The sequence below is a fragment of the Stegostoma tigrinum genome, chromosome 10 (genome assembly GCF_030684315.1).
Source record: "Stegostoma tigrinum isolate sSteTig4 chromosome 10, sSteTig4.hap1, whole genome shotgun sequence".
Taxonomy (NCBI): Eukaryota; Metazoa; Chordata; class Chondrichthyes; order Orectolobiformes; family Stegostomatidae; genus Stegostoma; species Stegostoma tigrinum.
The window spans coordinates 17727247-17755170 of NC_081363.1; the positions used below are offsets into that span (position 1 = coordinate 17727247).

Genomic DNA, 27924 nt, shown 5'->3' on the forward strand with positions numbered 1-27924 from the left:
AAGTTATGCTGAAGCTGTATAGAGTGATGGTGAGGCCTCACCTGGTATACTGTGTACAGTTTTGGCCTCCATACTCGAGAAGGCACTGGAGGGGATGCAGAGAAGTTTCACTAGATTGAGTCCAGGTTTGTGACAGTTGGCTTATGAGAAAAGATTTAGTAGATTGGGACTATGCTGATTGGAATTTAAATGCATGATGGAGGACCTTATAGAAATGTATAAAATTATGAAGGGAATAGATAAGATAGAAGCAGGGAGGTTGTTTCCACTGGTAGGTGAAACTAGAACTAGGGGTCACGGCCTCAAAATAAGGGGGAGCATATTTAGGACTGAGTTGAGAGCAATTGAAGAATGTAAGAAAATAAGAAAGAGGAGCAGGAAAGATGATGGTCCCTCTCCCCAGGGTTCATTGCAATTATTCTTTTGATTTGCTGATTAGTGATCACCTTCTTCTAGGTGCCTTTGTTTATTTACAGGAGATGCAGATCAATTGGGCCACACTTATAAAACCGAACAACAATGCTTAAATGTAACAGTTCGCAACAAACTGGTGGAGAAATTATTGATAATGGGAACTGCAGATGCTGGAGAATCCAAGATAATAAAATGTGAGGCTGAGATCTCTGATGAAGGGTCTAGGCCCAAAACGTCAGCTTTTGTGCTCCTGAGATGCTGCTGGGCCTGCTGTGTTCATCCAGCCTCACATTTTATTATTATGGTGGAGGAATTAAACTGGTTTGCTTCAGGCTTCTGGTGGGGTTTATTGCAAAAGCAACTGTCAAGGAAGAGCACCACAGAAATGTGGAGATTGTTTAAGGAATGTATACTGCATTTGCTTGATATGTTAGCCCCTAGCATGCAGAGAAGATGAGGTCGAGTGAGGGAGCCATGGTTCTTGAGAGAGGTCGAACGACTGGTTAAGAGGAAGAAGGAAGCTTGTGTAAGGTTTAGGAAAAGAGGATCGGAAAAGGCTCTAGACGGAGACAAGTTAGCCAGGAAGGAACTGAAGAAAGGGCTTAGGAGAGCTATAAGGGAGCATGAGAAAACTTTGGCGGGTAGGATCAAGGAAAACTCCAAGGCCTTTTACATGTATGTGCAGAACAAAAGAATGACCAGAGAAAGGGTAGGCCTGATCAAGGATTGTAAAGGGAATTTGTAAGCAGAGCCTAAAGAGATAGGAGAGTTCCTTATTGAATGTTTTTCTTCAGTATTCACAACTGTGAGGGACCTAGTTGTACAGGAGGACAGGAGGAGTTGTACAGGCAGGTAGGCTAGAGGAGGTTGGTGTTAGTAAAGAAGATGTGTTAGGAATTCTGATAAAGTTAAAGATAGATAAATCTCCTGGGCCTGATGGGATTTATCCAAGAATTCTAAGGGAAGCGAGGGATGAGATCGCAGGGCCTTTGGCGATAATCTTTTCGTCCTCACTGTCCACAGGTACAGTGCCGGAAGATTGGAGAGAGGCAAACATCATTCCCTTGTTCAAAAAAGGGAACAGGGATAACCCTGGAAATTATATACCAGTTAGTCTTAGATCAGTGGAGGGAAAATTATTGGAAAGGGCTCTGAGAGACAGGATTTATGATCACTTGAAAAGGCACCGTTTGATTTGTGATAGTCAGCACGGATTTATGAAGGGTAGATCATGCCTCACAAACCTTATTGAATTTTTTGAATAGGTGACCAAACACATGGATGCAGGTGGAACAGTAGATGTGGTATACATGGATTTAAGTAAGGTGTTTGATAAAGTTCCCCATAGTAGGCTCATGCAGAAGGTGAGGAGGCATGGGATAGGAGAAAATGTGGCAGATTGGATTCAGAATTGGCTGACCCTTAGAAGACTAAGGATGGTAGTGAACGGAAAATATTCAACTTGGTGCTCAGTTATGAGTGGTGTACCACAAGGATCTGTCCTGGGTCCTCTTCTATTTCTGATTTTTGTAAATGATTTGGATGAAGGAGTAGGAGGGTGGATTAGCAAGTTCGCAGACGATATGAAGGGTGGATCACATTGTGGACGGTGTGGAAGGCTGTTCTAGGTTAGAAAGGAACATTGATAGGAAGCAGAGCTGGGCTGAGAAGTGGCAGACGGAGTTTAAGCCTGAAAAGTGTGAGGTGATTCATTTTGGAAGGACAAACTTGAAAGCAGAATGTAGGGTTAACAGAAAGATTCTTGGCAGTGTGGAGGAGAAGAGGGATCTTGGGATTCATGTTCACAGTTCCCTGAAAGCTGCCACCCAGGTGGATAGAGTTGTTAAAAAGGCATAGGGTGTGTCAGCTTTCATTGATAGAGGGATTGAGTTCAAGAGCTGTGAAGTTATGCTCCAGCTATACGAAGCCCTGGTTCAGCCACATCTGGAGTATTATGGCCAGTTCTGGTCACTTCATGACAGGAAAGATGTGGAAGCGTTGGAAAGGTTGAGAGAGCTAGGGCTTTTCTCTTTTGAACGACAAAGGATGAGAGGTGACTTGATAGAAGTGTACAAGATGATCAGAGGTATAGATTGGATAGGCAGAGACTTTTTCCTAGGGTGGAGGTAGCTTTTATGAGAGTACGTAATTTTATGTGAAAGGATATGGATAGCGTGGAGATGTCAGAGGTAGGTTCTTTACTCAGAGAGTGGTAGGAGCATGGAATGCATTGCCAGAGAGGATAGTGGAATTGGCCTCATTAAGGGCATTTAAGCGGCTATGATAGGCATATGGATGATAGTATAAGATAGCAGTGGAGGTTAGATGGACCTTAGGTTTAGGGTAAAAGTTTTGCACAACATCGTGGACCAAATGGCCTGTACTGTGCTGTAGTATTCTATGTTCTGTGTTCTAAGCAAAGACAGAACCTTCTTTTCTAGATGTCTGAAAACTTCTGCCTCATCATTCACATCCACAAGCTGTTGAGCTACCTGTTGACAATCATATCATTTTAAATAGGCTGAAGGCTGTTGTCATTCACTTCAATCACCCAATTCATTAATATATTTATTGTTAATAATTGTGGACCTAGTACTCTTCCCTGTGGCACTCTACTGCTGAAAGGTTGGCGTCATGAAATGCCCCTTTATCTCAATTCTCTGCCTTCTAATAGTAGTCAATTCTCTATCCATGCTGATATACTACTCCCAATATCAGGGATGCTTATCTAATTAAGCAGCCTAAAGTATGGTACTTTCTCAAAACCCCTAGAGTTTGTTGGCTGTAGAGGGCCATGGAAAATTATACGTTCTGCTATCTTTTGAAGGGCTCTGTGAACAGTATAGCTTGGGACATCAATGGTGCCTTAGGAAACTGACACTTGTGGTTGAATGTGAGGCCCACAGCCTGGAAATATCTCATCTCCATTTGTATACATCACTACGGAGCCATGGATAGCAATATCATCCAGACAACATGTGACTTTTTGAAATTCTGTCAGATTCCAGTCATGGTGCGTTAGAAGATTTTGGGTGCTAAGGCAGTTCCAGAAGGAAGACGATTAAATAGTATTTATCTCCTCCCCATTCTTAGGGGGAAGTGATGGCTTCATAGTATTATAGTGAGACTATTAGTCCAGAGATCCAGAGAATGTTCCAGCGACCTGGGTTCAAGTCCTGCCATGGCAGAACTAAGAGTTGAGTGATTGCTGGAAAAATCCATCTCATTTGCTAATACCATCAATGGAAAGAAACTATTGTCCTTTCCTGGTCAGGTCTGCATGTGACTTCAAATCCGTAGTAATGTGGTTGACTCTTAATTGCACTCTGGGCAATGAGAGATAAGCAATAAATTCTGGCCTAGCCAGCAATGCCCACATCCTGAATAAATAAAGAAAACCATATGCCTGAAGGGAGTAATGAATGTGATTAAGTATTTGGACTGTAGTGCCAGGGGTTTCTCCTTGGATTCCAGTTCACAGCTGTCAATATTCAGAAGCCAAATAGTTTGCCAGCAATTAACAATGTTGTTTTTAATGGACAAAACAAATTATAAAATATTTGGGACTATCATCAATAATATTACAGGGTCCTGACTGGAAAAAAATCTAATGCAGATTTTTTTTTAAAAAAGGCAACATTAAGAGTGCAAAATCAAGGTTCTACTTTGTACTAACCACAGACCCTGTGTTCCTACATTTTGAAACAATGTGATTATGGATGCAATATTGAAAGTTTAAAGAACAGAAATCATGTCTTAAAATCAAGAAATATTTACAAGGTGGATGGGGTGGAGAAAACAAACATCACCACCTTTGACCTGGAAGCAATGCAATGAGGAAAACTTGTAATCTCCAATTAAACTTTTTAATTTCTCAGCTCCTTAATTAATATTGTGTCCTAGCTTATAATCCCCAACAGATCATCTATTACTTTTCCCCAAATGTCACATTAATTTTCTTTTTTTCAAACTTACTCACCCTGACTGCCCACTACTGCTTTTAACCGTATTCTTTCAATGTTATTCTATTGCACCCTGTGCTTTAGAATATGCAGGAACTGAATATGCAGGAAATGATGCATGGTAAAATCACTCAAAGTCCAATTTTGTGAAGGGACATGAACCATCCATGAGACCCTTATATATATATATATATATATATATACACACTCACTCATATAATATATATATATATAAAATATGAAATGGACCTAATTTTAGCTTCAGTTGTACATGCTGGGCTCCTATTGAACTACCCTAACCAATACGACAGGCAACGTATCTCAATCATGAAATGAGTTTTACCTGCTGCCTACCATGCTGGACCCATATGCTATGCTTAATGCCTGGACAACAGCAAAGCACAAACCAGCTTCTCAGGAGTAATCTTGTAAAGATATATAAATATGTTGTAAACTTTGTTTAAATTTTTTATTAAACAATATAATGGCATAGAATCATTGACTTCTTAAATAGTCTTCAACCAATGTTTTACCAAACTAGCAGTTAAAACTGATGGGAAAGTTATACATTATTGTTAACAAGCACCTATTTCTGATATTAGAGCAGGTGGTGTAGCAGAAATAACAGAGATTTACCAGAAGCATCCCACTGTGCACTTTTTGGCCAATGCCATTGTAAACATCGAATTGCCATTTGTTGCAGAACCTTTTCGAAGAAGGCTCTTTTCAAACAAATTGCTTATTGTGAGGAAAGAGAATTTATTTCATCTTGAACTGTTGGATGCTGGTAAGCAAGACAGTTATAATTAAAATAATCAACTCTAGCTTATCTCAAAATTTTATTTCCATTGTTTGTGTCCCAGTTCCTGTCCATTTAAGATTTTCTAATCCTGTGAACTAGGGCCAGCCAAGTAACTTGCTGCTTGTTTCCATCAGCTTCTGTATAAGTGTGCTAGAGTAATTTGTCCTGTCTTTAACTTATCACTGTTATCATTTTCGTGTGTGAAAATGATACCTTGTTAGGTTGCAAAACTAGGAGTGGATTCATTGTGTCTTCCGCTCTCAGTTTATTTAAAAATAATCAATTTATTGTGAGAATAAGTTATGACATGAAGTCCATATCACTACATTGTGCGGGTAACTTGCTCTACCATTATCCTTAACAAAAAAAGGACCTTGTTATCAATCTTCCCCTAGGGTTAGCACAGCTAATACATTTTCTTAATATTAAACTTATGTTATATCATTTTGTGAGGCACCACCATGCTGTTAACTGGACCGATTTCAAACACTGGACATCCATGAGGCACTGTACTGTGCAAACCACTGCAGCACCAGTATATTCCCAACACCATCTGCAATGTCATGACTTGGCATATGCCCCACTCTGACAAAACTATCAGGCCAGGGAATCAATCATGGTTCAAAACTGCAGGAGGGCAAGCTAGAGCTGCATCCATAAAAATACAATTAGAAGGTTAAGATATGACCTGATCAAAGTCCTTAAGACAATAGCAGGAAAAGACAGTTTAGATAAAAATAAACTATTTCCAGTAGTTGGAGATTCTAGGACAAGGAAGGCACAGTCTTAAAGATCAAGAGATATGTTAGGAAGCACTACACACAAAATAAGAGGTGGTAGATGTTTGAAACTCTCTTCTACAAATAGTGGTAGATGCAGGATCAGTTGTTATTTTTAAACCTGGGATAGATCATTCTTGTTAATCAATTATATTAAGGGACAAGGGTCAAAGGTAAATGGAGTTAGGCCACAGATCTTCCATGATCTCACTGAATGGTGGAACTGGCTCAAGGAGGTGAATGGCCTATGCCTATTCCTATGTTCCTATGAACAGCTTGCAGCAGGAGCAAAACACTGAATCTTCTGACACTGAATATTGTAACTACTGTTGATGTATTTCTCCCCATTTGCAAGTTTCCTCTTGTAGTGGTGAGCAGAGAATTTTCTTTTATTTCTATTTTTCAGGGAGTGGAATTCCTGAACTCATTCATTCCATGCTCTGTTAGAATTTGTTGTACACTGTCATCACACATCTAGGCCACATATGTAGCAAGGTTTCTCCACTGTAACTTGCTGGAATATTCATCATCCTTCTGCTCCTTTTTGTCTTTTCTTACTTCAATTTTTGTACATGTGTCTGCAATTAAGATATTTTCTCACTTCACTATTAGTTTGATGCTTAAAGTAAGCATCCGCCTTAAAGTAAGCTGCATTCATCCTGATGTTATAAACCACTCTCCATTTGGTATGTGTGAAATTTGAGATATTTAATGAAGAAATCTTTTTGCTAGTTCTCCGCTCAGCTTTCCTTTTCTTGACATGGAGCTTGAGATAGTTCCTTTTTATCTCGCATTATGTTACTTTAAAAAAATAAGCAACTGCTTCAACTCAATGTGAAGATGAATTGAAATATATAATAAAGCTCAACTTCTCAAATAGTAATGATGCATGTTTAATAAGTGCAATATTTGATACTTTCATTGACTAGAGATAGCATATTAATATTTTTTAAAAAGGCACATTTCCATCTAAATTTGGAGCCTCTGAAACTTTGCTGCCATATGTGACTGTCCAATTTTCACACTTGGTTGAGCCAGCCTTGGTCCTGAGGGTGAATATGGTAAGTATGAACATGAAACAAAACTGTGTTAGTGGCTGAAGTTTTGGCCCATGAATATCTTATTTGCTGATTCATTCAATTATGCCGTGCTGGATGGTGGCTGTATCTCAATCATGTTTAGCATCGATTGGCTGAATAATTATTTGGAAACCCTGGACTAAACAGACAAAATTAGGGTCAAAGAATAGGAGATGTCTACCTTCTTTTGATTTAGGAATGATAATTTGTTGCCATCTTTAAACCGAATGGTTCTCCTCCATAAAATTGTATGGCTGCATTATAAAAGAGAGACATGCCATTATTGCTAAGTAAATTGCTGATGAAGAAAATTACATTTAGACATGGAAAATTATAAAACATTTCTATTTGTTGAAGTGGTAAACTTGCAATTCACAGAATCTGGATGTTATATTTCATTGAGGAAACCAGGAGTTTCTTGTCAAGAGGTTCAAGAAGTACTATTGACTTCTGCAGCTTGGCGTCTGTCTGATAAGAAGAGGATTGTATAGAAATTGCAAAAGCAATTTGTTTGTCCTTCCTCACGAGAAATAAAGCAAAATTGTGAGTAGAGACTACCAATCCCTCATAATGTGGAATAGTCCAGACCTGAAATGTCAGCTTTCCTGCTCCTCTGATGCTGCATGGCTTGCTGCTTTCATCCAGCTCTAAACCTTGTTATCTCAGATTCTCCAGCATCGACAGTTCCTACTATCTTCCTCACACACAGTTGTAAGTGTTTCTTTAGCCCAGGGATTTAATGCATTATTAGCTATGGGTCTCAAAATATGGGAATGAGCGATTCCAATGCCTACCTATTGCATTTTGTAGATATTGTAACTAGGTTTAACATATCCACAGCAATAAATAACTAGAACAGACTGTAATGGACAAAGTCACAGAATTGTAATGATGCAGAAGGAGACCTTGCTGCAAATAATGCCTGCACCAGCTCTTAAACAGGCATCATTACCTGGTGCCCATCTCTTACTTCTCCCCAAAATCTTACAAACTATTCCTATTCAAATAATCATCCAATACCTTCTTGAATCCTTAAAGTGAATCTGCCTCCACCGTATTTCTAGACAGTGCATCCCATACCCTAACTGCTCACCATGGGAAAAATGTTTTTCTTATTTGAATAGAAACTGAAAAAAAACCCCACAGCTAAGTAAATCAGAAACAAAAGCCAAAATTGCTGGAAAAGCTCAACAGGTCTGGGAGTATCTGTGGAGAGAAATCAGAGTTAACATTTTGAGTCAAGGAAGGGTCACTCAACCAAAAAAATTAACTCTGGTTTCACCCCACAGATGCTGCCAGACTTGCTTTTCCGGCAATTTCTGTTTTTGTTTTTTCATATCACCTTGCTTCTTTTGCATATCATTTTAAAGCAGTTCTCTTTCATTCTTGTTCCTTTTAAGAGTGGGAATATCCTCTACTTGTCTACTCTATCGAGCCCGCTTATGACATGAAACCTTTATTAAATATCTTTTCAGCCTTCTTCACCCAAAGATTAACAATCCCAACTTCTTCAATCTATCTGCATAGCTGAATTTCCTCATTTCTGGAATCATTCTTTTAAGTCACTTCTGCACTCTCTCCAATACATTCACATCTTTCCTATAATATGTTCCCACAGCTATACATATGAGGCCAAGGACAGAAAGGTCACTGTGGGCATAAGATGACAAATTAAACTGACAGGCATCAGGAAAGTCAGGGTCGTGACTGTGTATGGAGGGGAGATGTTCCACAAAACAGACACTAACTTTGGCACACACAGCTCAGTCAAACCTGCAAAATTCTCCTTGTTAACATCAAATAAACTTCACAAAAATTGAGAAATTAATTAAGCAACTATGTGATATAGATGTACTTATAGAATCCTACTTTTAAACAATATCTCAAACATTTTCTTATCTGAAATAACAGATATACTATTCTGTCCATGTTCATTTCTTTTTGAAATGACTTGCAAGATGAAATATTATAGAAATAATGCATAAATTCACATTTATTTCAAAACAAATCAAGGCTTGAGAATAGTGCCCCTTCCTTTGCACTTTTTAGCTCAAAATCCCTCTCAGTGTTGTTCTGAATCTTCAGTCTGGGTGTTCTACAAACAAGCATAAAATTATTTCCTTCATTGAGAGGATAATATTAGAATTAATCTGTTTAGAGGTTAGACAAGATTTATATTTATATAAAGCCTAGTGGAAATCTGGAACTCTTTCCCTAAAGTGGCTATTGAGGCAAAATGAATTGAAATTTCAAAACTCAGATTGATCAAATTACATTACTCAAAATATTAGAAAAGACACATGATGGTAAAATCTTTCATCTTTCACCGATCAGGGCAAAAGCAAGAGTGCTAAATTTCAAACTACCATAACAATTCATACTACAAAAGTAAGGCCATGGGTCTGTTGGCAAATTGACACTGTTCCAAATTCCTTTCACCTCAAGCAGTCACAGCTTAATCTCCTATCATGTCAAGTTTGGCATAAGATGCAAATGTGTTGAAAGTTCTAATGAAAGAGCACTAAATGTGAATTCTACTGCACTCTCCTCAGGTGCTGCCAGACTTGCTGAGTTTTTTCCAGCAATTTTCAATTTCCATGCACCTTTTAGATGGTACACACTACTGCTACTGAGTGTTGGTGATGGAAGGAGTGGATGCTCTTGCATGTGATGCCAATCATTGTTCCACTGCTGATGCTTAAAAAAACATCTGGAGCATTTTCCTTTGAAATCACAATACTATATTTAATTGCATCAATCACTTTGAGGTTGACTTGCATACAATTTTTCTTTTGTTTTCATTGTAGTTTTTATTTACAGCAGTGTTCATGAAATGTAAGATATTTACAAGATAATGATAGAAACTTCATCAGATGTACTGTAGTTTTGTAAAATCTCATTTATGAGAAAGATTTCATTCTAAACATAATTATTTAATTTGACTGTACAGATTAACATTGGAATAGGTTGTGTGAATTCAAACTACTAATCACAGTGTATAAGCATATCAAGAATTTTTATTCTGCTACTGATTCTGTCTTGCTTTGCTTCCAATGTTTCTGCTTGCTCTTAGCCTTTCAGACATTGAGTTGTGAGTAATGGTACGGAAGAAGTGATAATAATTTGGACAACCTATTTGTTTCAACAGATTATGGTTTTGAAGCTGATGATTTTGAGAAGACGCTCGTTGTTCCTGGGTACAGTAGTTTTCTGATAGTTAGAGTAAATAGCAGCAATCTTGTCCTGGCGTACGCTACAATGCCATTGCTAACTACTTACTACGTGTTAATTGAAGAAAGGAATTGGTTCCTTTATGACTTTAGCTCCCGAAATGGCACGTGGGGTATTTTTGAAAATGAGTGTTACACCTGGACCGAGGATCCCAACAATGTACATTTGAATCCTTTTGTACTTTTGGATCTTAATGATACAGTCAACTTTGAATTCAAATTTTCAACCAACAAAGCAGGTTAGAAATTTTAGTGGAATTTGTCATATTTCTTAAACACTGAAAAGTGAAACAAAAGTTTACTGAACTCCAGCTGTGTTCAGCCATTTATATTTTTCTGTTTTTCTTTGAAATCTGTCTTGATAAATTTGTTGAATTTCAAACTGCATTGAAAACTGATAACAATGTATGTGTAAGAAAATTTAACCTAATAGTGCCCATGTTTTAAAGTGTAGCATTTCTTTTACATAATATAATTGTTTTCAATGATAAATGACCATGTAACGTTAGCAGTTCACAAGATAATCATGTTACCATCGGTCTGAGCAGGGTGTGACTGTAGCTTTCCCAACATACTGAAGTTAGGGGGAGGAAGAAAAGTGGCTTCTTTAAATAAGTCTGTTTTTGTGCATAAGTGGGCAAAAGTGGGCAGCACATTTCTAATGACTGCCCGGACATTTTGCCTTCCTGGGAGTAAAGGTTGACTCTCTGATCTTAGTGGCCTCCTGTGTGCTATGTTTAAAGTGTTGGTTATTAAAGTAATTTTAACTATAGAATTTCAACAATTGCTGTGACATAGTTTATTTAGAATCAAAGAGCTATAGAATGGTCACCATGCAGAAGGAGGCGATTTGAGTTGGCATATTTATGCCAGGTCTCTGCAAAAGTAACTTAAAGAATAAATATCAATGAAGCTCTTGGTGCTGTTGAACTGTGAAGATGATATTAATCAACTGTGAATCAACATAGACAGGCTAACAAGGCAGCCAAGTGGCAGAAGGAATTTAATACAGAAAAAATGTTGAGTGAGGCATTTGGTGGAACGGATAGTGAGAGGAATAGCGAGATTACACTTAATGACACAATTCTAAAGAATAAGCAGGGACAGAAGGACTTGGGCATTCACTCTTTTAAGATAGTTGAAGTTGGCAGAGCAGCTTGAAGGGTTAATTATCAATGGTTCAAAGAGGAACGTGGGAGAGCAAGCCAGGAACAACACTAGGCATACCTCAAGCTGAGGTATCATCCTGCTGAAGCTGTAACATGGGACAATGTGCATGGTAACAGTAGAAGGAACAGCTGATTAAGGGAGATAAGTAATCACACAGCCAAAGGATCAGATATAGAGGAGATGGTGGCTTGGTAATAGTGCCATTGAAGCCAACAACCAAGATGCCCGGACAATGTCTCAACTGCCACATCCTCAAATTGCACAATGACAAATGGTGGATTTTAAGTTCATTTAATTAATAAAAATATTAACTCTTGAATTGGAAGCTAGTTTCAGTATTGAATTTATTTTTATAATGCCCTTCATAAAGGGAATCTGCTATCCTTAACCAGGTCTAGTCTATATGTGACTCCAGATCCTTGACAATGTGGTTGACTTTTAACAACCTTCTGAAATAGCCTAGTAAGCTACTCAGTTGTATCGAGCTGTTGTAAAAAAGTCATACCTCCACTGGTGCAATGGAGGACTTTAGGTAGCTGGGCATTACAGGGGATATTCCTCTTAGGAACACTGCAGCCCATGGTATCAATGTGGACTTAACCAGCTTAAAAATCTCCCCTCCCCCTACTGCATCCCAAAACCAGGCCAGATTGTACCCGCCTCCCTAACCTGTCCTTCATCCCACCTATCCCCTCCTCCCACCTCAAGCCCCACCCCCATCTTCTACCTACTAACCTCATTCTGCCCCCTTGACCTGTCCATCCTCCCTTGACTGACCTACCTCTTTCCTAACTCCCCACCTACACTCACCTTTATTGGCTCCATCCCCGCCTCTTTGACCTGCCTGTCTCCTCTCCACCTGTCTTTTCCTCTATCCATCTTCTATCTGCCTCCCCCTCTGTCCCTATTTATTTCAGAAGCCCCTTCCCCTCCTCCACTTCTGAAGAAGGGCCTAGGCCCGAAACATCAGCTTTCCTGCTCCTCTGATGCTGCTTGGCCTGCTGTGTTCATCCAGCTCTACACATTGTTATCTCAGATTCTCCAGCATCTGCAGTTCCTACTATTTCTATGAGGTCCAGCTGGCCGACCTTATTACAATCACTACAAGGATGATTAATTTCCTCTCCTCCTGTGGTTCCAGCGTCAAAGGGATCGACTTTCAGCAAATTTCATTCATTACAGATGTTTCCAGCAAACAGCTGAAGTTAGTGGATACAGCAAATATAGATCTTGATAACATGCCAGCTACAATACTGAAGATTTGAGCTCCACAACTGACCACACTCCTGTTCCAAAAATAGTTACAACTTGGTTACAACACAAACAATGTGTAAAATTGTACTTTAGTTATGTCAGTAAAAAGCAGAACAAATACATTCTAAACATTTATTGCCAAGTCAATCCAAGGTCTTTCATCAGTAAGATGATGGAAGGAATCTTGAAAATGTCTACATAGCAATATGAAATTCATTGAGATGGAGTTTGGTTTTTATCAGGGTGTTTTGAATCCTGACCTCATTATAGTCTTCGTCAAAGAGTTGAATTCCAGCAGTGAGATGAGAGTGGCATAAGGGTAGTATTTGATTGGTTGAATTAATGAGACCTAGTAAATTGAAGTCAGTGGTAATCAGTAGAAAGAATTCCACTGGTTAGAATCATAACTGCTACTGATCTGGATAACTGCAGTTTTTCGAGGCTAGTATAATTTCAGCTCTGGAACATCACAGCAAGAATTTGATAGGTAGTATTCCGGGATATTCAGCTGCTTTATTGATTACATTTCCTGTTGTATTTGCTTGTAACAATATCTGGACAACATTCATGGTGGGATTAACGAATGGCAAGTAACAACTGTGCCACACAAATGTTAGGCAATGGATATTTCCATCAAGAGAAAATCTAGTCATCTGTCCCTGATATAACATGGCATTATCTTTGCTGAAATCACCACCTTCATTACCCTAGGTCTTAACACTTGCAGAAACCCAACTGCACCAGCATATTCATCCTGTGGCTACAAAAATAAGTCAAAGGCTGGGAATTCTACAGCAATTAATTCACCTCCTGACTCCCCAAAGCCTGTCCACCATCCACAAGGCACATATCAGGATTACATTATGACACTGAGACAGTCAGTTAAACCAAATCAACCTGCCTAGATCTGTTTTCATAACAGAATGAAATTGAAACTTTCAAAGACCGTCAAATTGACCTGACTCTTCAAATAATCAATTCCAGACATCACTTATAGAACATAGAACATAGAACATAGAACATAGAACAGTACAGCACAGAACAGGCCCTTCAGCCCACAATGTTGTGCCGACCATTGATCCTCATGGATGCACCCTCAAATTTCTGTGACCATATGCATGTCCAGCAGTCTCTTAAATGACCCCAATGACCTTGCTTCCACAACTGCTGCTGGCAACGCATTCCATGTTCTCACAACTCTCTGCGTAAAGAACCTGCCTCTGACATCCCCTCTATACTTTCCACCAACCAGCTTAAAACTATGACCCCTCGTGCTAGCCATTTCTGCCCTGGGAAATAGTCTCTGGCTATCGACTCTATCTATGCCTCTCATTATCTTGTATACCTCAATTAGGTCCCCTCTCCTCCTCCTTTTCTCCAATGAAAAGAGACCGAGCTCAGTCAACCTCTCTTCATAAGATAAGCCCTCCAGTCCAGGCAGCATCCTGGTAAACCTCCTCTGAACCCTCTCCAAAGCATCCACATCTTTCCTATAATAGGGCGCCCAGAACTGGACGCAGTATTCCAAGTGCGGTCTAACCAAAGTTTTATAGAGCTGCAACAAGATCTCACGACTCTTAAACTCAATCCCCCTGTTAATGAAAGCCAAAACACCATATGCTTTCTTAACAACCCTGTCCACTTGGGTGGCCATTTTAAGGGATCTATGTATCTGCACACCAAGATCCCTCTGTTCCTCCACGCTGCCAAGAATCCTATCCTTAATCCTGTACTCAGCTTTCAAATTCGACCTTCCAAAATGCATCACCTCGCATTTATCCAGGTTGAACTCCATCTGCCACCTCTCAGCCCATCTCTGCATCCTGTCAATGTCCCGCTGCAGCCTACAACAGCCCTCTACACTGTCAACGACACCTCCGACCTTTGTGTCGTCTGCAAACTTGCTGACCCATCCTTCAATTCCCTCGTCCAAGTCATTAATAAAAATTACAAACAGTAGAGGCCCAAGGACAGAGCCCTGTGGAACCCCACTCACCACTGACTTCCAGGCAGAATATTTTCCTTCTACTACCACTCGCTGTCTTCTGTTGGCCAGCCAATTCTGTATCCAAGCAGCTAAGTTCCCCTGTATCCCATTCCTCCTGACCTTCTGAATGAGCCTTCCATGGGGAACCTTATCAAATGCCTTACTGAAGTCCATATACACCACATCCACAGCTTGACCCTCATCAACCTTACTAGTCACATCCTCAAAAAACTCGATAAGGTTTGTAAGGCATGACCTACCCCTCACAAAGCCGTGTTGACTGTATTTGATCAAGCCATGCTCTTCCAGATGGTCATAAATCTTATCCCTCAGAATCCTTTCTAACACCTTGCAGACGACAGACGTGAGACTTACCGGTCTATAATTGCCGGGGATTTCCCTATTTCCATTCTTGAAGAGAGGAATTACATTTGCCTCTCTCCAGTCCTCAGGTACGACTCCAGTGGAGAGCGAGGATGCAAAGATCTTCGCAAGTGGCGAAGCAATTGCATTTCTCGCTTCCCAAAGCAGCCGAGGACAAATCTGATCCGGGCCTGGCGACTTGTCAATCTTAATGTTTGACAAAATTTTCAGCACATCAGCTTCCTCTATCTCTATCCATTCCAGCATGCACACCTGCTCTTCAAAGGTTTCATTCACTACACAGGTCGTTTCTTTCGTAAAGACAGAAGCAAAAAACTCATTTAGGGCTTCCCCTACCTCCTCAGGCTCCACACACAAGTTCCCTATGCTATCCCTGATCGGCCCTACTCTTTCTTTGACCATTCTCTTATTCCTCACGTAAGTGTAAAATGCCTTTGTGTTTTCCCGGATTCCTTCTGCCAAGCCTTTCTCGTGCCCCCTCCTGGCTCTCCTCAGACCATTTTTGAGCTCCTTCCTTGCCTGCATGTAATCCTCTCTAGCTGAACTTGACCCTAGCTTCCTCCACCTTATGTAAGCTACCTTCTTCCTTTTCACTAGAAGCTCCACCGCTCTCGTCATCCAAGGTTCCTTTATCTTACCCCGTCTTGCCTGTCTCAGAGGGACATATTTACTCATCACTCCCAACAACTGTTCCTTAAACCATCTCCACATGTCTATAGTTCCCTTACCATGGAACAACTGCTCCCAGTCCATGCTTCCTAACTCGTGTCTAATCGCATCATAGTTTCCTCTTCCCCAATTAAATATCCTCCCATTCTGCCTAATCCTCTCCTTCTCCATAGCTATGTAGAATGAGAGAGTGTTATGGTCACTATCACCAAAATGCTCTCCCACCACAAGATCTGATACCTGCCCCGGCTCGTTTCCGAGCACCAAGTCTAGAATGGCCTCTCCCCTCGTCGGTCTGTCAACGTACTGCGTTAGGAAACCCTCCTGAACACACCTTACAAAAACAGCTCCATTCAAATCTTCTGCTCGAAGGAGGTTCCAATCAATATTAGGAAAGTTAAAGTCACCCATTACAACAACCCTACTGCGTCCACACTTTTCCAAAATCTGTCGACCTATGCTTTCTACAATCTCCCTGCTGCTATTGGGGGGCCTGTAGTAAACCCCTAACGAGGTGACTACTCCCTTGCTGTTCCTAATTTCCACCCATACTGACTCAGTAGGCAGATCTTCCTCGACAATGGAAGCTTCTGTAGCTGTGATACCCTCTCTGATTAGTAGTGCTACACCCCCTCCTCTTTTTCCCCCCTCCCTATTCTTTTTAAATGTTCTAAACCCTGGAATATCCAGCAACCATTCCAGCCCATGAGAAACCCATGTCTCTGTTATGGCCACAACATCATAGCACCAGGTACTGATCCATGCTCTAAGTTCATCACTTTTATTCCTGATACTCCTTGCATTAAAGCAAACACACTTTAACCGATCCCTTGGTTCCTTCCCAGGAAAATCCTTCTCACTAGCTGGTCTACCTCTTGCTACTGCCTCACCTGCATCAACGCTCACCTCTGGTATAGCTCACCACTTGTATCTTAAACAAAAGATATAAGAAATGTTTTATAAATACAATAATTATAGCATAAATTCTAATTGATCTAATTGGGCTATGCTATAAATATTTGTTTTCAGCTCCACCTGCACAAAAAAATGAACAGACAAATGAAAATAGTTAAGGAGTAAATCAAAGAAAATAACAAATTTGGTCAGATTCCTTGAATTGTCATGATATATTGTTCAATAGGTCTAAATGACGCTTTCTTGGTTGATTTTCTGAAGAAGCCGAATAGGATTACCTTTGCAGTTTACAGAGATAAAGCCATGATATGGCGGTGTCGGTATTCGACTGGGGTGGACAAGGTCAGAAATCACATGATACCAGGTTTTAGTACAAAAGGTTTATTTTAAAACACAAACGTTTGGAGCCTTACTCCTCCTTCAAGTGTTAGTGAGAGAGATGGCATCAGACACAGAACTTATAAGTAAAAGTAAATGGCGGGTAGAGAGAGCGTGTGTGTGAGAGATACAGGTGGCGTTGGGAAGAGAGAGAGAGAGAGTGAGAGTGTGTGTGTGTGTGTGTGTGTGTGTGTGTGTGTGTGTGAGAGAGAGAGAGAGAGAGAGAGAGAGAGAGAGAGAGAGTGACACACTCTCTCTGGTGTTTTATAAACTCCTACTTTAGAAATAAAAGCAATCTGACTCCAAACGAAAACACAAACAAATTCTAATCAAGGCATCACACCTAACATGCATTTTCTGATCTAAAATGTCACTTCTTCTATAAACTGAAAAAACCTTTAGTTTTCACAGGACAGGGACTTGAAAGGAATTCGGGGATTTACATATATGTAGAACATTAGAACAATACAGCGTAGAACAGGCCCTTCGGCCCTCGATGTTGCAAATATATATTAATCAATTTAAAAGTTCTAACTGATTAAACATTTAATAGCATCTTAGGTTTGTTTAGTACATCCTTATCAATGGTATGACCCTTTACCCTTTTACATATAAATTCTGTGTCTGATACTGCCTCCTTCACTAACACTTGAAGGAGTAAGACTCTGAAACCTGGTGTTTGCAAATAAACCTGTTGAACTATAACCTGCTGTCATGCGATTTCTGACCGTACATAGATAAAAGCAATAATAGTTATGACTTAGTTTTCCAATCTCTGAGCTTCCAAGAGCTGCTTCTAAGAGATTAGGCAAGAAGTTTTCAAATCGCCATGATATTGCACCAATAGACAGGCTCCTTTATTCAGAAAAAACACATTCCAAAACACGAACCATTCTTTGGCAGACTGATCACTTCCTCCACGAGGTTCCAGTCCGTTCAACATCCAGCACCTGTTTGAGGATAATGTCTTTTTCAAACTTGCTGGAACCAGGTATTGACCCCGCTAGTAGCCAACATCTGCTATCTGTTCAAGCATAATGCTCTTTCCCAGTGATGAAGCATCTGCAGAACCTTTTACTCAGGAACAAACCTGCAATTAATGTCTAGGCTTGGCCTCAGGAATTAGCAACAGCTTGTTTGTTTTGTTTTCCTGTTAATGTAAGAACATAGAGCTGTACAGCACATTGCAGGCCCTTTGGCCCTTGATGTTGTGTCGAATTTTTATGCTAAATCTAAAGTCTATCTATCCTAAACCCCTACTTTATACTATCATCCATATGCCTATCTTATAGCTGCTAAATGCCCTTAATGTGACTGACCCCACCACCTCCTCTGGCAATGTATTCCATGCCCCAACACTCTGAGTAAAGAACCTACCTCTAACGTCTCCCTGTATCTACCTCCACTCACTTTAAAACTGTGCCCCTCATAATAGCTACTTCAACCCTATGAAAAAGCCTCTAGCTATCCACTCTATGTCTCTGATCATTTTGTACACCTCTATTAAATCACCTCTCATCCTTTATTGTTCTAAAGAGAAAAGCCCTAGATCTTGCAACCTCTCCTTGCAAGACCTTCCTTCCATTCCAGGCAACATCCTGGTAAATCTCCTCTGCAGCTTTTCTAAAGCTTCCACATCTTTCCTGAAATGAGGCAACCAGAACTGGACATAATATTTCAGATGTGGCCGACCAGGGTTTTGCACAGCTGGAGAATAACTTCACGGTTCTTGAACTCAATCCCTCTATTATTGAAAGCTAACACACCATATGCCTTCTTAACAATCTATCTACCTAAGTGTGGAGCTGGATGAACACAGCAAGCCAAGCAGCATCTCAGGAGCACAAAAGCTGACATTTCGGGCCTAGACCCTTCATCAGAGAGGGGGATGGGGAGAGGGTTCTGGAATAAATACAGAGAGAGGGGGAGGTGGACCGAAGATGCAGAGAAAAGAAGATAGGTGGAGAGGAGAGTATAGGTGGGGAGGTAGGGAGGGGAGGTCAGTCCAGGGAAGACGGACAGGTCAAGGAGGTGGGATGAGGTTAGTAGGTAGGAGATGGAGGTGCGGCTTGAGGTTGGAGGAAGGGATAGGTGAGAGGAAGAACAGGTTGGGGGGGGGCGGGGACAAGCTGGGCTGGTTTTGGGATGTAGTGGGGGAAGGGGAGATTTTGAAGCTGGTGAAGTCCACATTGATACCATTGGGCTGCAGGGTTCCCAAGCGGAATATGAGTTGCTGTTCCTGCAACCGTTGGGTGGCATCATTGTGGCACTGCAGGAGGCCCATGATGGACATGTCGTCTAAGGAATGGGAGGGGGAGTTAAAATGGTTCGCGACTGGGAAGTGCAGTTGTTTATTGCGAACCGAGTGGTGGTGTTCTGCAAAGTGGTTCCCAAGCCTCCGCTTGGTTGGCCCAATGTAGAGGAAGCCACACCGGGTACAGTGGATACAGTATACTACATTGGCAGATGTGCAGGTGAACATCTGCTTAATATGGAAAGTCATCTTGGGGCCTGGGATAGGGGTGAGGGAGGAGGTGTGGGGGCAAGTGTAGCACTTCCTGCGGTCGCAGGGGAAGGTGCTGGGTGTGGTGGGGTTGGAGGGGAGTGTGGAACGGACAAGGGAGTCATGGAGAGAGTGGTCTCTCCGGAACGCAGACAAGGGTGGGGATGGAAAAATGTCTTGAGTGGTGGGATCGGATTGTAGATGGTGGAAGTGTCGTTGGATGATGCGTTGTATCCGGAGGTTGGTGGGGTGGTGTGTGAGAACGAGGGGATCCTCTTGGGGTGGTCATGGCGGGGGCGGGGTGTGAGGGATGTGTTGTGGGAAATGCGGGAGACGCGGTCAAGGGCGTTCTCGACCACTGCGGGGTGAAAGTTGAGGTCCTTGTAGAAAGTGGACATCTGGTATGTGCGGGAGTGGAATGCCTCATCCAGGGAGCAGATGCGGCAGAGGCGGAAGAATTGGGAATAGGGGATGGAATTTTTGCAGGAGGGTGGGTGGGAGGAGGTGTAAACAACTGCATCTCCCAGTCGCGAGCCATTTTAACTCCCCCTCCTATTCCTTAGATGACATGTCCATCATGGGCCTCCTGCAGTGCTACAATGATGCCACCTCACGGTTGCAGGAACAGCAACTCATATTCCGCTTGGGAACCCTGCAGCCCAATGGTATCAATGTGGACTTTACAAGGTTCAAAATCTCCCCTCCCTCCAGTGCATCCCAAAACCAGCCCAGCTTGTCTCCGCCTCCCTCACCTATCCTTCCTCTCACCTATCCCCTCCTCCCAACTCAAGCCGCACCTCCATTTCCTACCTACTAACCTCATCCTGCCTCCTTGACCTGTCCGTCTTCCCTGGACTGACCTATCCTCTCCCTACCTCCCCACCTATACTCTCCTCTCCACCTATCTTCTTTCCTTTCCATCTTCAGTCTACCTCCCCCTCTCTCCCTATTTATTCCAGAGCCCTCTCCCCATCCCCCTCTCTGATGAAGTGCCTAGGCCCGAAATGTCAGCTTTTGTGCTCCTGAGATGCTGCTTGGCCTGCTGTGTTCATCCAGCTCCACACTTTTTTATCTTGGATTCCCCAGCATCTGCAGTTCCCATTATCTCTATCCACCTTGGTGGCAGCTTTCAGGGAACTGTGGACATAGACCCCAAGATCCCCCTGCTCCTCCACATTGTGAAGAATCTTTTCGTTAAGCCTTCCTTCTGATCAAAGTTGACCTTTCAACCTCACACTTTTCAGGGTAAAACTCCATCTGCTACTTCTCAGCTCAGCTCTGCATCCTATTAATTTTGCTTTGAAACCTAGAACAGCCCTTCGCACTATCCACAACTCGACCCACTTTTGTATCATCCGCGAACTTACTAATCCACCCTTCCACTCCTACATCCAAATCATTTACAAAAAAATCACAAATAGAAGAGGATTCAGAGCAGATCTTTGTGGTTCACCATTCATAACCGAGCTCCCTGTTGAATATTTTCCAACCATTACCACTCTTTGTCTTCTAAGGGTTAACCAATTCTGAATCCAATCTGCCATGTTTCTCCCTATTCCATGCCTCCTTACCTTCTGCATGAGCCTACTGTGGGGAAACCTTTCCAATGCCTTACTTAAATCCATGTATACCACATCCAGTGCTCTACCTTCATCCACATGTTTGGTCACCTCTTCAAAGAGTTCAATAAGGTTTGTGAGGCATGATCACACAAATCCATGCTGACTATCATGAATCAAACGGTGCCTATCCAAGTGATCATAAATCCTATCTCTCAGAGTCCTTTCCAATAATTTGCCCATCGTTGAAGTAAGATTAACGGGCCTATAATTTCCGGGGTTATCCCTGTTCCATTTTTTGAACAAGAGAATGATGTTTGCCTCTTTCCAATCCTCCGGCACTATACCCATGGACAGTGAGGATGAAAAGATCATCGCCGAAGGCCGTGCGATCTCTTCCCTCACTTCCCATAGAATCCTTGGATAAATCCCATCAGGCCCAGGTGTGTTATCTATCTTCAAGTTCCTTCAAATTCCTAATACATCTTCCTTACTAACATCCACCTCCTCTAGCCTACCAGCCTGTTTCACACTGTCCTCCTCTACAACTAGGTCGCTCTCAGTTGTGAATACCAAAGAAAAGTATTCATTAAGGACTTCTCCTATCTCGTTAGGCTCCATACACAATTCCCTTTACAATCCTTGGTCAGCCCTGCCCTTTCTCTGGTTATTCTATTATTCCTCACCTATGTGTAAAAAGCCTTGGGGTTTTCCTTAATCCTATCTGCCAAGGTTTCCTCATGCCACCTTATTGCTCTCCTAAGCCCTTTCTTCAGCTCCTTCCTGGCTAACTTGTATCCCTCTACAGCCTTTCTGATCCTTGTTTTCTAAACTTTATATAAGCCTCCTTCTTCCTCTTAACCAGTCGTTTGACGTCTCTTGACAACCAATGCTCCCTCACTCAACTGTATCTTCCTTGCTAGGGATAAGCATATCGAGCACACGCAGTATACATTCCTTAAACAATCTCCACATTTCTATAGTGCCCTTACCTGATAACATCTGTTCCCATTTTATGTTACCCAGTTTTTGCCTAACAGTAAGCTGTTACTCAGTCCAAAAGTCATCTTTAGCTCATAGCTCCCATTTCACAGATCCAAACTGAAATTGATAAAAGTATAACACAAAAACTATGAAAAATTAGCAACGGGTCTCACAATTCTGATGGAATTCTCTACATGTGCATAAATGAAGACAAGTTCAATGCCATTTAAGACGCTCATCAATATCCAGTACAAAACAGCTCCAATGGAGGGTAGCAGACAGATTTCACTAAGGAACATTTTCTGAGATATTGGCTCGAATTGTGGATGAACGCAGTGACAAGGAACAGTTGGATTGTAATTTAAGTAAACAGTTGATTACAAATTAGTAAAGTATCAGGGAATATAACAATAGCAACCAGGCCTGAGGCACAACTGTCTGCTATATAGCAGGGTCAGGCAAAGTCAAAGCAAGTGATAGTGGTAGGAGACTCGCTAATTAGGGGCACATTTCTGTGGCTACATTTGAGACATAAAGATGGTGTGTTGACTCCCTGGTACCAGAGTCAAGAATGTCTCTGAAATTCTTAAGAGAGAGGGTGAGCAACTAAAGTTCATTGTGCAAATTGATACCAACAAAAGAGGTAGAAAGAGGGATGACGTCCTGCAGAGTACAGGGAGTTAGGAAAGAGACCGAGAAGAAGGATCTCATCGGTAGTAATCTTTGGATACTACCAGTGCCATGGGCTATTGGGGCAAGGAATATAAAGATTCAACAGATGAATGTGTGGCTGAGAAGATGGTGCAGGGGGCAGGGTTGCAGATTCTTGGATGATTGGGACCTCTTCTGGGGCAGGGCTGACCTACACAAGAAGGACAGGCTGCACTCAAACTGAAGGGGAACCAATATCATCACAGGGAAGTTTGCTAGTGCCATTCAGGAGGGTTTAAACTAGACTGACAAGGGCTGAGAACAAAGCAACAGGTCAGCAAGTGGGCGAATTGAGGGGAAGGTAGATGTTAGGACCAATAAGTCTGAATAGAAGGGCAGGCAGAGACAGGTAAATGAACGTGATGAGACTGATGGGCTGAAGTGTGTTTATTTCAATGCAAGGAATATTATGGGTATGACAGGTAAGATCAGAGCCTGGATCCATACATGGGATCATGATGTTGTGCCCATTACAGAGATTTGGCTGAGAGAGAAAGTCTTGGCTGCTCAATGTTCTAGGGTTTCGTTCTTTTAGATGAGATAGAGAGGGAGGTAAAAGAAGTGGAGGACTTGCATTACCAAATCAGGGAGCATGTCACATTTGCAGTAAGACAGGAAATACTGGAGGGCACATCCGCTGAGGCAATATGGGTAGAGCTTAAAAATAAGAATAGCCCAATCACCCTGATGGGATTATATTATAGGCCCCCAACAACCGCTGAGACATGGATGAACAAATATGTAGGCATATTATGGAAAGATGCAATGATCTTAAAGTCATAGTGGGGGACTTTAAGATCCCTAATATTGATTGGAACCTCCTTAGAGCAAGAGGTTTACATAGGGCAGAAATTTTTAGCTGCATTCAGTAGGGTTTCTTTAAAAAATAAATGGATGGTTCAACCATCCAGAGGAAGGGCCACATTGGACCATGGATTGGCTAATGAGCTTGGCCAGGTTACTGATTTTTCACTGCATTTTGGAAACAGTGATCACAACTCTTTAAGTTTTAAGATAGCAATGAAAAAGGATAAGTCAGGAACTTGCGAGAAGGTCCTGAATTGGGGGAGGGACAGTTAGGACTGTATTAGACAGGAGCTAGTGAGAGTTAATTAGGAGCAGCTGTTATTGGGCAAGTCCGCATTTGACATAAGGGAGTTGTTTGAGTTTAGGACAAAGGCAATTAGGAATGGACAATAAATAATGGGAATGCTAGAGAGGCTACACCACATGGTAATTTTTTTTAATGAATCATATTTATGAGGAAGAGTAAACTCTGCATCAAGGCGAGATAAACCTTGAGCTGCGTGTACTTGATCTTGTATGGAAAGCAACCAATATCCTACATATGCATCCTCTGTGCCTATCTTAGCAGGCATGTAAAAGTCATAAATTTGCATATCATATATTGTTTCTTATACCAGGTTCACAAGTATTTAAATTTACTGTTGGAAATCCACATCTGGTGCAAATAAACTCTAAAAATAGATGGGATGAATCTGGTGTCAGTATCTTAAACCTTGTTATTATCAGCAACTTCAACCATAGGGTAAGGATATTCTATTGAAATAAATTGCAATTAGTTAGGCTTGTCTTAAAGCACTGTTTTCATTTAATAGCTTTTTGCACAGATAGATGTTGCAATTTGTCTGGAATTTATATATTTTGGGGTAATGCTGTATTGATGGAAATGAAAGATTTTAAAAACATGAAAATTTTGGATGATGACGTTTCCAACAAGATGAGAGATTTTAGTGATAAAGCTAAGTTAGAGAAATTGGGGTTTTTCTCCTTGGAGCAAAGGAAATTGAAGGGACATTGAGATGTGCAGGGATTTCTAACAGATTAGAAATGATTGACAAAGAAAATATTTTCCATTAGCTGATAATTCAAGAACTAGAGAATATCAATTAAAGTTTTGGGCCAAAGAGACAGAAGGGACCTGAGGAGGAACTTCACACAGCAAGTCTTAATGACCTAGACCTCACTGCCTTTGTGGAAGGTGCAAGTAGCAGTAAACAATTATTTCGATATGAAATTGGATGAGCACTTGAGGGAAATAGAATTGCAGAGCTTTTATTCACATAGGGATTGTCCCTGTTCGGCTCTGTCTGGCACTGGTTCCCTGGCCACATGGGTGTTTTTCCTGGTAGTGGAAAATATTGAATGAAATTATTTTGCTCATGGTCTTTTTATTGATTCTTGCACTTATACATACACGACACAGGTGTTCTGGGGAAGAATAAGCACTATTGCTGCAAGGCAGAGGTAACACAGTGTGGACCTGGAGGAACACAGCAGGCCAGGCAGCATCAGAGAGGCAGAAAGTTGACGTTTCAGTTCGGGAACTTTAGTGTAAGAATGTAGATAAAAGAAAAAAAGAATAGAATTGCAAGGCTATAGTGATGGAGTGAAGAATGTGGCTGAATGGTTTTCTCTAAAATCATGAACTTAATAGAGCATTTGTCTTTTTGTGTCATAATGATTCAATGATTATGACAATCTGCCCACTTGCATCAAGCTGCGATCAGGCTCGGATGACTTAGAATGGCTTTACTTGAGTCATCCTCCAGGAAGGACACATTGAATTAGATTTTAACATCACGTGTACACGGGAGCACATGAGTATAGTGAAAAGTGTACAAAGTTGCCATATTCTGGCACCATCAAGGTTTCAAAGCAACAATAAAAAAAACAAAAACTAATTTAAAAAAACAAGAAGCTAAAAAAACTTCCAGATCTTCATTGATACTTGCAGATGACTCAGCTGAAGCTACCCAGTTACAAGTGTCTGTTTAACATCAGTTTCTGAAAACTAACTTCTATTCCCACTATTTTAGGGATATACCACAGTCTTAATATCTATGCCTGAAGCATCACTACTGTGTCCAATCACTTGCCTCGCCATCATTGTGCAATGTAGCTGTCCAGCTGGAAAAGCAATAGTCTATTTGTCAAATAAACGTGTCAGTGATGATGCATGGTTGCATGGATCACCTGCAAATTCATCAGCTGACCCTCCTTTGAAGGAATTACCTGTAAGTAGAATGCAGAAAATTATTTAGTTATTGAAATGATTGTGTAGAAAAATAGCATTGTTAAAATTCTTTCATGTCAAATTTCCTGTTATGAGAAACACTGTCATTCTCTAAACCTTAAATACAATGGCCCAGCTTTCCCAAGGAATGCAAGTTATGAAGAAGTGAAGTTGCTTCAGGGGAATTTGGATGGGCTAAATGATTGGCAAGAACATGGAAGATATAATATCTTGTGGAAAAATGTGAAGTTAGCTACTCAAGGAGGAAAAACAAAATGCAAGAATTTCTTAAATAGTGAGAGATTGGGAGGTTTTGATATATGAAGAGATCTGGGTATGTTTGTGTTTTAAAGTCACTGAAAGCTAACATACAGGTCATAGACTCATAGAATCATATTGCATAGAAACAGATCCTTTGCCCCAAATTGTCCATGCTGACCAGGTTCCTAAACTGAATTAGTCCCATTTGCCGGCATTTGGCCCACATCCCTCTAAACCTTTCCGATCCATCTACCTGTCCAAACGTCTTTTAAATGTTGTAATTGTACCCACCTCTACCAGTTCATCTGGCACTTCATTCCATATACATGCCATCCTCTGTGAGAAAAAGGTGCCCCTCAGGTTGCTTTTAAATCTCCCCTTTCGGTTAATATTATGCTCTTTTGTTTTGAACTCCACTACCCTGGGGAAAAGGTCTTGACATTTTATCTCTCATGATTTTATAAACTTCTGTAAGGTCACCCCTCAGCCTCCCACACTCCAGGGCATAAAATCTGAACATATTCAGCTTCCTTTTAACTCAAATGCCCCAGCCTAGGCAACATTCTTGCAAATCTTTTCTGCACCCTGTCCAGTTTAATAACATCCTTATAACAGGCCACTGAGAATTGTACGCAGTACTCCAAAACTGGCCTCACTAATGTCTTATGTAGCTGCAACATGATGTCCCAACTCCAATACTCAATCCTCTGATCAATGAAGGCAAGCGTGCCAAATGCCTTCTTCAATACCCTGTCTACCTATGATGCTACTTTTGAGAAAATATGTATCTGCACCCCTAGGTCTCCCCATTCGACAACACTTCCCAGTACCCTACCATTAATTGTATAAGTCCTGGTTTGTCACATCAAAATCCAACATCTTACGTTTATCTGCATTAAACTGCATCTGCCATTCTTTGGCAGTTGACCATGTGGGAACTCGTCGAAGGTCTTTCTAAAGTCCATATAGACAATGTCTACCACCCTGTCCTCATCCATCTTCTTGGTCCCTTCTCCAAAAAAACTCAATTGTATTTGTAAGACATGATTTCCCATGCACAAAGCCATGCTGACTATCTCTAATCAGTCCTTGTCTTTCCAAATGCATGTAGATCCCGTCTCTTAAAATCTCCTCCAACAACTCACCCACCACTGACATCAGGCTCACCAGTCTGTAGTTCTCTGGCTTTACCTGCAGCCTTTGTTAATGGCACCACATTTTGTTGTTGATGTCCATTCTAAAGACATCCAGTCTTCTGGCACTTGACCCATGGCTGTTGATGACACAATTATCTCTGCTGGGGCTGTGTAATTTTGCCCCTAGCTTCCCACAATGTCCTGGGAATTACTTGATCAGGTCCCAGGGATTTATTTATCTTTATACTTTTTAAGACCTCTAGCACCTCCTCTTCTGTAATGTGGGCTCTTTTCAAAGCATCACAATTTATTTCCCCAAGTGCCCTAGCTTCCATGATATGGAATATTTAGATTAGATTGATTAGATTCCCTAAAGTGTGGAAACAGGCCCTTCGGCCCAACAAGTCCACATCACATTTTGAAGCATCCCACCCAGACCCATCCCCCTATAATTCACACACCCCTGAACTCTACGGGCAATTTAGCATGGCCGATTCACCTAGCCTGTTCATCTTTGGATTGTGGGAGGAAACCAGAGCACCCGGAGGAAACCCACGCAGACACAGGGAAAATGTGAATCGAACCCGGGTCCCTGGCGCTGTGAGGCTGCAGTGCTAATCACTGAGCCACCATGCCGCCTCACTTGTTTTGGATCTTACCCATTTTCTGTGGTTCCACACATAGATAGCTTCAATGGTCTTTAAGGGGCT

General features: G+C 41.3%; 1 protein-coding gene across 1 annotated transcript in view; it reads left to right on the top strand.

The window, feature by feature from the left end:
• The window catches only part of LOC125455527 (cation channel sperm-associated auxiliary subunit beta-like), an 86237-nt gene extending 76003 nt beyond the window's left edge, over positions 1 to 10234 (top strand). The window contains exon 14 of the mRNA XM_059649413.1: positions 10185 to 10234. Within this exon, the coding sequence (XP_059505396.1) occupies positions 10185 to 10197 (13 nt within the window). The 3' untranslated portion in view covers positions 10198 to 10234. The remainder of the gene's footprint in view (positions 1 to 10184) is intronic.
• The last annotated feature ends 17690 nt before the right edge of the window (positions 10235 to 27924 follow it).